Source organism: Oryzias melastigma, linkage group LG3, assembly GCF_002922805.2.
Source record: "Oryzias melastigma strain HK-1 linkage group LG3, ASM292280v2, whole genome shotgun sequence".
NCBI classification, from domain to species: Eukaryota; Metazoa; Chordata; class Actinopteri; order Beloniformes; family Adrianichthyidae; genus Oryzias; species Oryzias melastigma.
Window position 1 is genome coordinate 28,591,240 of NC_050514.1, and position 11,496 is coordinate 28,602,735.

An 11,496-nucleotide genomic window follows, 5' to 3' on the forward strand; every position below is an offset into this window, starting at 1 on the left:
TTTGAAATCTAAACAAAATTCCATAAACAAAACCTAATTCCAAAAAAATGTAACAAAATAAGAAGGAAATGTTTGGGAAATCAAATGTTCCAGTAATCAAAATGTTAAAAAAATTAAATAAAATAAAAAGTTGGAACCAGGTATTATGGGATGTCACAGACTGGATGACGTTTGAGTTTGAAGAAGATGAAGCAGACAGATGTTTGATCTGAACTCTGGTAAACGATCTGTCATTCAATCAATCAAAGTAAAATATATCTATTTTGATTTCTGGAAATTACTTTGGTATTCTAAAATGTTTCCTTTCTTTTTTTGGAATTACTGGTACATTTTGGTTTCTTGGTACTTAGATTTTTTTTCAAAATAATATTTTCATTATGAGCTTTTCTTTTTCAATAATTATTGTAATCTTTAATATGTTTTTTGGTGTCCATTGATTTGTTTATGTGATTTTCACTTCCGGGCCACTGTATGAATTTCACAAAAGACATTTTTTGATGCCCAGCTGAATAAATTGCGAATGTTTTTGGGAAAAGAAAAAAAAAATCTCCCTGATTAAAACTTCTATAAGTATTAAAAAAAAAAAAAAGAATGATTTTTTTTTTAACCTCACAATTAAGTTAATAAAATAAAATCTGCATTAATTAGAGTCCAGTATAATCATTTGATCTTCTTGATAGTTAATATTAATACAAATTCAAGCTACATTCAAAGGCACAAACATCCAGTTTTATTCAATGTTAGGAGGAATCATAGCCTGAAACCACACAGAGCTCACGTACATACAGTATGTGCTGTGCTGCCCTCTGCTGCCCACTCATCACATTGCAACCGTTTGTCTCCATTATTCTGCTCATTTATTTGTTAACATTTGAAGGAGCAGCCTCTTCAATAAAACTGATTTTTTGTCTGTCTTACCGTGCACGTTCCACCCACACATAGAGAAGCGTCGTTTGGCCCACACGGCGTTCCATCGATCACCTTTTCCGAGTGCCGAACGTAGAACCTGAAGCCCACGGCGCGGCAGTGCAGCTCACAGAGCTGCTCCTCCTGAACTGAACAGTTTTAAGCATAAATGTGGGTTTAAAATCTGATTTCTTTAGATGCTTCAACATCTCCACCAACTCAGTTTCAGGTAATAACCTGGATAAATATGAATGTTCACCAACTTTAAAGCATAAAGATTTTGATCCTGCACTTTCAAATATTAATCACAACAATAAAAGTCCATCAGATTTGAACCGACTGTGCAGATGAGTAAACGAGCACCAATGTTGTTGACAAGTAAAAGATCATTTCAATAGATTCATTTTCTATATGGAAAGATGTTCTGATAGACAAAATATCCATTATTTTACACCAAATCACATCAAACTTTTTTTTTTTTTAATAAAGAACTTCGTTTGCTTTGTGCTGCTCAAAGTGCTTCTGAATTCAAATACGATGCAAGATTTTTAAGGTAAATTCACATATTTTATCCTGCTCTTTTTTAATAAGCTCTTCAAACTCATATTCCCCCCTTTTTTTAAGATTTGTCCATTTTCCTAAAGGTTTCCAAAAGTTGGATCATAATCAAAGATTCTGTCCGTTCAGGATGTAAACATCATTTTTTCTTATTCAGCTTACTGGATAATCTTGATTTATGATTTTGGTTGTCAAGGTTACAGCCTAGACCAGCAGTGGGCAAACTATGGTCCATATGCGTCCTGTTAAAACTATTCATTCTGGCCCGTCAAACTGGAATATATTACAGTTATTACTCCTTATTAATATTTTATTTTCCCAATAATCCTGGTGTCTAACCATAGATGCTGCACTATAAATACACTGACTTTTATGTAGGTGCAGAAAGTTATTCATGAAGTGCTGGAAATATTTGTTGCTGTTCTGATTTCCCTGTGTTTTCCCAGTTGGACGATCATTTTTTCCAATCACACCACATGAACGCAGCATTTCTCCTGATTGATATTAACCATCGGTGCAATTGGCATGAAAATGAAGAAGAAAAGTCACACTTTAAGTAAAAATTTCAAACATTTTTGTTTTAAAATATATATATATTAACTTTTAATCAAAATTAAAACACGTTTTTATCCAGATTCTACGTCATTTGTTTCTCTTATCAAAACATCTCGGCTCCTTTTCTGGCCCTTCTGACAAATTTTAGAAACTTTTGTGTCCAACGGGTCAAAAAGTTCGCTCATTCCTGGTCTAGACAATTGAGTCTCTTCATATCAAGTTTTGATTTATTGTTTTCTTTTATAAATGGCAATGAAAACAAAAACTATTAAAGAAGAAAAACAAAAGAGATACATATTTATACGTATATACATTCAACTTTGGAAGAGGAATCATGAATTGATTAAAAAAAGGTAAACAAATAAATGTAAAAGACGACACCCGTCCACATATTTACATTAAGAACATATATTTCCAGTTTTATTTCCTACATGTTGCTTGTTTGCTTCCTTAACTTTGTTGTCCATGGAAACGGCACGCTGCTCTGATAACCGTCAAATGCAGCGAGGACTCATGGGAAAACAATTTGTCTTTATAGAGTCGTGAAAACTGCGGCTGTGCATCTCTGCACAGACACCTGCAGGTCCTTTTCCAAAATAAAACCTGGTTTTGGACAATATTTCCATCTCTGTTCAGAGCCCAACAGGTGGAGGCCGCTTTTTAAAGTCAGATTTTACGGGAGGTCATTTCATGTTAAATGGCGTGGCGGTGGGGGGGTTCTTCTCCTCTTTCACCTGCTGCTTTGGTCACGCTCAGAATAGAAAACCACATAAAAACACCTTCAAAGCAAACTGTTGCTCTTTAATCATTCTTTTAATTGCATGAATGTGATCATGTTTGAACTAGAATCTGTTTAAATAAAGTTTACTAAATCATTTATTAATTGTAATATAAATAGACTACACTCAACTTTAATGTTACATTAAACATTTAATGTTTTTAGGAAACTCCAAATCCTCTTTAGCTGTAAAAATCAACTAAAATGTGACAAAAGATGAACACAACAGCCTAAAGATAAATAAAATAAACTGATAAAATAACAGAGTTGTGACACCCCTGCTGTAGATGTTCATCCTCTTGGACAATATAAATTACATCGAGTGTGAGACCTACCCTCATTGAAAGGCTCCCACTCATATAGTCGGCCCATGAACGGCTGCTTGTTATACGAAGAGCACTGCAGCGCTCGGATGTGTCTGCTGGACGGAGGGCAAGCCTGCAGAGGGAGCGGACGAACTTTTATTCTTAGACAAAATGCAAAACCTAATCTGGTGAAAGACTTTGACACAAACAGACTCCACACATAACGTGAAGCTGGGCTCTCTTGACAAAAACCTCTGAAGTTAAAGACCGTTTAGTCGTCATGCACCTGGGTGTGCAAAATGTATTCTCCACATTTGACCCACCCCCTGTGGGAGCGGTGAGCTGCAGACCCAGTAGTCCTTGGAAACCATTTAGTGGCTTAAACCCCCCAACCCCTTTATGCTGAGTATCAAGAAGGGAGGCACTGAGTCCCACTTTTAGAGACTTTAGTTTGACTTGAGTTGAACGCATGATCTTCTAGTCTCAGGGTGGACACTCTACCACGAGGCCACTGAGCTCCTACAAGCTCTAGATCTCCACGAAGTTCGTGTTTAAAAAGGCTTCAGATCTGCTTCACTTGGCCTTCTGTGTCACCTCTCATAAGAAATCAATCTTTGATGGAAGGATTTCATCTAATTCACACAGATAAAAGTTATTTAAAAAAAAAACTGAAATTTAAACCTATGGAACTGTTTGTAAAAAAAAATTATATATATTTTTTTAATGGATGAAGAGTTAATGAGCAAAAAAAGTATTTTATTTGTGCAGAACTTGATCAAGTTTCATCAAAAGAACAGAATTACTTTAAATTATTCTCGCTATCTTAAACAATTTTGGTTCTGCATCTTGTCACCTTTAAATAGAAACATTTCTTTAACTCCAATGAAAACGTAATGATAAATTAATCACTTCATTAATTTGGCAGAAATGTTTTCTGAGTTGTTTTTGAACAAAGAGTGGGAGGAAAAAGTGTTAAAAACACACAAGTATCCTCGATCTGCAACAGAAAACTCCCACAGTGACGACCAGAACAGACTGGACACATGGTCAAACCATGAGAAACTTGTGCAAAAACAATTGAAACAACAAAGATGCAGAAGCTGCTCACAGCTGGAGTTTTCAAGTGTTCCCAATATTTCCACAGAAAATTGGGCTGCATGTGTTCATCATCCTAATGCACACAGACTGATATTGAACTGGTTAATTTTGAAGTACAGCTATGCCTCTCTGTGAACTTGTGCACAAACTAACCAGAAAACTTGTTATTCTGTCGCTTTCTTGTTGTTTGTCGTTTCCATGACATGGTAATGAATAAAGTCCAGAACGACATTGACAATTTTCACATTGATTAAACTTTGCAAAGTCGATAAAAAGCAGGTGAGCACGGGTTTACGTACATTACTGTTGCAGATCCTGTAGTGAGCGTGCTCCCCTGAGCAGGAGGAAGTCGGCAGTGGGTTGTAGGGCCGCTCCTGACTCCTCGGATTCACCTCCGGCTGCACCCTGCCTGTGTCGGACGAGGAGGGCTGGTAGAGGGGCGCCCACACCTGGTTATGTCTCAGGTGTGCATTGGAGTGTGCGGGTCTCCTGAAGTGATGGAGGTTGTTCGGGTTGGTGGACCGGAAGCTGCTGCGCCCCGTCGCTGACGGGTGATGGGAAGTCGCTGCAGCCGAGCGTCTCTGTTTGTGCAGGTTGGGGGACTCAGATCGCCGACCTGCATCTGTCTGAAGAGGAACGTAGAGGCCTCTGCCGTAGCCGTATTTGCCTGGAAGAATGGACGTGCTACGACTGGAAACAGAAAAATCTGCTATTAAAACGTGTCGTTTCACCTCTTTATTAAGAATAAATCCTAAATAGCCAATAGAGATATAAGTTATATTTCCAGAAATGCAGTAGTATGAGAAAAAAAAAAACATTGCAATTACCAAATAAGAAGACATTTACAAGCGAATGGGACCATTAAAGAGGATTAAGGAAAGCTGCAAGAATATAAAATACCAAAGCCCTTAATGAAAATAAAGATTATATTTTTGATCTAAAGTCAGTTCAATAACATTGTTAAAACTTTTACATCAAAAACCCTTAAACAACTATTTAATTGCAACTAAAACTAGAAAAGTTGCATTACTTGCGATAATGATTTTTGCTGAAATAGTCGCTGAAGATGCTGAAGCTTTTTGCTGAAAACGCTGGCGCAATTTACTTTAATTGCTAAAGGGATTTGCTGAAAAGGCAAAACCTAATTGCAAAATGTTAAATTTGCTAAAACACTGTAAATTTCATTGAAAAACTATAAGAGAGGGCTTAAGTTGACCTAAATTTCTGAATAAAATAGTCATTACATTGCTTAAAAATCCCTAATACATGCCAATTTAGCAAAAATATTTAGTGTGTTGCTTAAATATGAGCCAACCTCCAAATTAGCCAAAAAAAAAAAAAAAACTCAGTCGATTCCAAATTAGTCAAAATCATTAGCCTGTTGTTTAAATACGAGCTAAACTCCAGAAAAGCCACAAAAAAAAAACTTTAGTAGACAACAAATTAACCAAAAACGTTAGCATGATGCTGAAATATTTGGTAAACTCCATTTAAAAAAAAATAATAATTACTATAAAGGATAAAAACGTAGCCCATGAATATCTTTAAAGGCTTGTTGCTAATCTACTTAAAATGTTGACATTTGAAGACTCATTCATTTCCTATGAGGTATATTTTTCCTCAGTATTTCAAAAACTATCAAGTTTATGAATTAAAAAAAGTAATATTAGCAGTAATATCATGAACAAGCTGAACGTTTTGATTCCAAGATTTGCTGAAAGTGTGATTTAGTTTTTCATGTGGAAAAACGTACAGAAAGGAGCAGGAGAATCACTTTAATATGAAAGCTTTGAAGCATTCACACAATAAATCATTAAAAGTGAGGTAATGCGCTGCAGAATCCTTCACCACAACAAATTGAATGTGCCACGGTGAAGAACTGCTGTGCAGAAATACCTGAAGGACTGCTGGCCGAGTGTCAGACCTTCAAAATAAAAGAAACTTCATCTGAACTTCAGCTTTTTCCGATTCACCAGTGTGAGCTCTGCTGGTATTTGGCTCCTCCAAGCCCAACTCAAACATGCTCCAATAGCGGGCTGTCAGTGCTGTTTGTTTAGCGGCAAACACAACAGGAAGAAAATCACAACACCGCTAGGAACAAGACAAGCCTTTGAGTGAAACTTGCATAACCTTCTTTCAACCGTGAAAGGCTGGCTTTCCATTCAGGCTTCAAAGAGTCACTTTTACTGCAGGCTCCTCAGCATGCAGCAGTCAGAGTGCTTATCTGCAGAACCTCACCACAATCAAACCTCAAAAATATAAAGTCATATACAGAAACGATCGAAAATGTAAACAGGAAGTCATTAATGAGCAAATATTGACTATAATTTCACATTTGTTTATTGTTCTCTGCTGAAGGGACCTCCAACTATCCAGATATGTAAGTAGCAAAATCAAGTTTTGAGCTTTTAACTGTATTATAGAGTTAATTAGTCACAAAAACCACACCAAAGTGGTATTGTGCTCTATTCACGCATGTCTGAGCATTCCTCTAAAACTGCTCTCTGAGCACCAGCTACTGGGTCCCCACATTTATACGTGTGAACATGGGGGAACAGCCCCTTCCAGCAAGAGGAACTCTATATGCTTCTTTAGATCTTTACTCCAAGTAAAAACTAGAATATATACTGTATAGGAATTATGTCTGGTTGTCTGCAGATAGCTTTATTTCTTATAGAGATTGGAAACAAATTTGAATTATTCTGTTGAAATACCTTCAACTCTGAAAGCATCAAATAAACTGTTTACCAGTTAATATTTGCTCCTTTTCTGTACTTTTTATGTTTACAGATACCTTTGTGTTTTATATAAATAATGTGCTTTTTATGCAAGTTTGCTGCTAAAAAGACGGTACAATTCTCAAACAATGCTTTTCATTTTTAGTTTTTTTCTTCCTGGAAGCAGTTTCAAGTTTGGACACAAAGTGCTGACAGTGTCTCCGTTTTTAAGAGGCTCTAGGAAAACTTTATTTGTGTATTTATATGCATTAATTTGTTTTATGATGCTCATTTTAGCTTTTTATGTTTGGCTTTATTGTGTTTTTATTGAAAAGTGTTGATGTAAACAGATTTTACTGTGCTGTATATTTTTTTATTTCAGTCCTCAAGATAGTTGGTTTTTATCATGTTATTTCATGTCATGTAATGTGGACGGTGGTGCAGTGGCTTGCAATATCACCTTACATAGAGAAAGTGCTGGTTTGAATCCCGGCTGGTGCCTTTGTGTGGAGGTTGCATGTTCTTCTAGGTCCCGGTTTTCTCCAGGTGCTCTGACTTCTGAACTGAATGGACAGTTGATTTAAATTATGCTAGCACGAGGTGCGCGCGCATAGGGGGTAGGGTGGTCCATGGTACACGCGTGTGCAGTCAACAGGCTTTTACCTTCTCGCTCTTGCAGCTTTTCGTAGAAGATCGTGATAAAACAATCTCTCAAAAATGACAGATTGCCAGCTTTGGAGATCGTAAGACGGTTTTATATCGTCATATCGCCCACTCCTAGTTCGATAAATACTTATCTTGCTCAGCCCGCGACCTAAGGTGTGTTTTGGATTTTGGCCCCCTGTGTGATCGAGTTTGACGCCCATGCTCTATAGTGTGCATGTGTGTGCAAGGAACTGTGTCCCTCTGCAAGAGACTGGTGACCCCGGGAACCCCTAAAGGCATGAAGTGGGTTAAGAAAATGGACGGATGGATTTCATAAGACAAAGTGGTCCAGAACTGTACCTGCGTTCACCAGGTCTGGTCTGCTTCCCCCTCCTCAGGTCCATGCTGCTGCTGTTGAGCGCTCTGCCTCCATCACTGTGCAGAGAAGGTCTCAGAGCTGAAATGATGCGGCCCGGATGCTGCAGCTGAACACTGGAGCGCTGCATGTACACCGGCAGACAGGCCCTGCTCTGCTCTTGGACTCCATTTCCACAAGTCCTGGAGCAAGACGACCACGGACCCCATGCACCCCAGGAGCCTGGAGGGCCTCCACTCTCTGCCCTCTGAGGAACCTTTAAGAAACAAAGCATCCTGATCATAGATGTGGGACAGGGCCAGACGATGGGAGAGCCAAAAACTGATAGAAAGCCTTCATCGAGACTTTGATCTGGGCAGATTAGTCGAGACAAAAGCTGGAGTCAGTGACCTCATCTCATCATCATGACTGTCCTGCTCCACCACCCTCCAGCAACCGAGCAAGAAAAAGACCTCTGTTCTGTTAGAAAGCCCACATTTGGCTGATTAGTGTGTCGGCTGCTGGCCCGTATCCCATGGGGTGCCTGCATTTCTGGTGGCCTTAGCCCTCCGAGTCTCAGTGCCAGGGAAGTATTAGCTGTGATCGCTTTGTTTGCGAAACCTGCCAGCAGGAGTCCAGTGCCAGGCCAGCTCTATCCTGGACTTTGCATGGAAATCCTTTTTAAGAAGCACTTTGTCTCCGGTCCAAGCAACTTCTCTGACAAACACATGGCAGTAGTAAAAACTCAGTTGTGGTTTACTTTTAGCAGATGGAGGGAGAATACAGAAACAGTAGAGAGTGCTGGCAGGGAGCTCCTCCTCTGTCAATCAGCCCGGGCTGCTATTCAGCAAACCTCAGACCCCCACCGCCTTCACAGCGTTGGCTTTTGTAACTCAACGCCACTGTCAACTTCGGGTCAGCAGCGGGTCACACAGCCGGACTCGGAGTGGAAACGGTGGCGCTGACTCACAGCAAGCCTTTCTAAGTTACAGGGTGTGCTGCTCAGATTATTAAACACACTTCATCTGTGTGAACCCTTTGGCTGCAGCCGGGTTCAACACACACTTCCTTCTGTCTGAAGCTCACCTTCCTGTGGTCTGCTGCGTGCTGGCCGTCCAGCAGGTCGGAGCAACGCAGCAGAAGCAGCAGAACAGAAACTCTGCAGAAAGAAGACAAAACTACTCACATTTGCATATCTCTAATAGTTAAACATTAGAAATGCTCATATTTTTCAATTACCTGCCAGTCCAGGAGCAGACTTCTAGCATGATCCCTTGAACTTCAGAGTTGGACACTTTTAGATTGAAGAGAGTTTTACATGAGAATGCATCAAAGCAGCACTGCTATCTGAGCATAAATGTCACATTTTAATCACAAATGGAAGATAAAGTGCTTTTTTTTGCTGGGTGGTGGAGAAGATTCTGATGATTTTGCCTTTAAATTTTTTGCGTTTTTGGAATATTAAGATAAAAAATAAACTGCAAACTGTTTGATATCAGAATCAGAATCAGCTTTATTGGCCAAGTACAGGATATATACAAGGAATTTGGTTCCAGTGACCTGTGCTCTTATGCTAAAAAGGTAAACAATAAAAAATAATATAAGATTTCATACTGGACATACAACATATTTTACCAGGTTTAAAGTTGCTTTAGCTTCTCTTTGGCCTATATCTCAGCCTTTCTCACAAATCAGAACAGCTGCGACAATCTTTTTGTCATTTTACACTACAACAATTAAATCTTAAGAGTGTAAGAAGACCCTTGTTTCAAGGGCAAAAAAAGTCTTGTTTTCTGTCTTGCAACAAATATAATTTTAACAATAAAGTTTTTTTAATGGTAAAATAATTGTAGTTTGATAAATCTGTCTAGTGAGAAGATTTTTTCTTAGTGAGAAATTTTTTTTAACTTTTTTATTTTGTTTGGCTTATATAAAGAAAATCTACAGTGTCACTAAAGGGACATCAAAGTTTTAAAAGATGATGTGCAATATTTTTTTTTCTAAAAATTGAAGTACATTTTTTTTTTTAAATTATTATCTGGTGTGCATTAATTACTGACAAAAAATCTGGTTACATACTGGTTAGTAAACAGAATTTTTTTACTTACATTTTTGCAACATTTTTTTTTTCTTTAATTCATTTTTTTTACTTCTAGTCCCTCTAAAAATCTTCCAATGGGGTAGGAATTTTTGAATTATTTCTAAGGGGTCTGTTTTTTACTAGAATCTAGTTAAAAGGAAATAATAGTTATGATGAGTCGAAATCTGTTTCATTTCATACTCTTCACAGTAGAAAAACTTGATTTAAGACTCAACAACCTCAAATTGCTTGATTGAATAAATGTTCATAAGACACCAAAACACATTTTATAAAACACAATTACTTGGAGATTAAATTAGTTTAAACATTAAATTAGTTTTAACATTTGTACACTTTAACTTTAAAATGTATGCCCTTCAAATTGAAGTAATTTTATTTAACAGTTAGTAGAACTTGTGTCTAGATTTCTTGCCGAGTAAAATTAAATTGCATGGACAGATCATTTTTCTGTCTCCTGGTGATTTTCTTCTTATTTTCCTACTTTTTGGCTACTTCCTCTTGTAATGTAGGCTATTAAATTTAAAATGCAGAATTATAGATTGTGATTGGGGGGATTTAACAAACTTCTTATTATAGAAGTTTCTCTAGAGCGAATTCTAAAAATATATCAATTCATGGGTAAATATATGCATATAGATGATATTCTCTTAGCTTTACTGTTAAAAAGTTGTTTAAATCCCACAGTTCTATATAAATCTGTTTCTCTACAGACAAAGTCTTTCTGTCACTAAGCCTCAGGGCCTCACATTTCCACAGACACTTAACTTAATGACTTCAGGCCACTTGACCATGTGAGTTGACCCCTGACCTCATGGATTCCCCTCTTAGACCCCTTTCAGACAGCAGGTCTGAGGTTCATATCTTCCTTTTCCACATAACTCTTGTTTTATTTAGGAAAACAGATCTAAAAGTTCCTAAAATTGTTCTGCAAACAGTAAAGCAACGATAATAAGGATTTGTATTTCATTTTAGAAAGAACAAATCACTGTAAGTGGGCGAAATGATCAACAGTTATAACAGAAAAGTCCTCTGGACTCCAGCTTTCCTACCTGCAGATGGTGGAGTTCTTGCTCCTTCACTGGCCTCTCACGCACGAATCCCCCTCATGCTGAAAACATGGATCCGGGTGGGAAAGCCTCGTGCGCGTTAGATCTCTCCACAGGTGAATCCGACTCGGATCCTGCAGCTCTTCAGCAGGGCTGCCTTTACGCACCGACACTGACGGACAGACGGCTCCGCAAACGCGCTCCGCTGCGCCCCCTGGCGAAACCCCCGCGTCACCTTTGAACGTGGACTTCCATGCAGACGCGGGAGTCTCCTCCTTTTTTCCCACCCTGGTGGACTTGGATTTGCCTGAACTTGCAGGGAAAAGAGGGAATTTAAAGTTTAAGGTTCCTCTGACATGACAGTCCCACAGAGGGAAGCAATCATGCACCAGGACAAATACTTATTTAAATCAATAATAAAAAAGCAAAATA

General features: G+C 38.2%; 1 protein-coding gene across 1 annotated transcript in view; it reads right to left on the bottom strand.

The window, feature by feature from the left end:
* The window catches only part of LOC112161231 (thrombospondin type-1 domain-containing protein 4), a 47,303-nt gene extending 35,807 nt beyond the window's left edge, over positions 1-11,496 (bottom strand). Inside the window, exons 1-7 of the mRNA XM_024296286.2 lie at positions 11,068-11,496; positions 9,157-9,211; positions 9,004-9,076; positions 7,923-8,194; positions 4,500-4,890; positions 3,133-3,235; positions 919-1,055 (exon numbers count right to left, since the gene is read on the bottom strand). Coding sequence (XP_024152054.1) covers positions 919-1,055; positions 3,133-3,235; positions 4,500-4,890; positions 7,923-8,194; positions 9,004-9,076; positions 9,157-9,185 — 1,005 coding nt within the window. The 5' untranslated portion in view covers positions 9,186-9,211; positions 11,068-11,496. The remainder of the gene's footprint in view (positions 1-918; positions 1,056-3,132; positions 3,236-4,499; positions 4,891-7,922; positions 8,195-9,003; positions 9,077-9,156; positions 9,212-11,067) is intronic.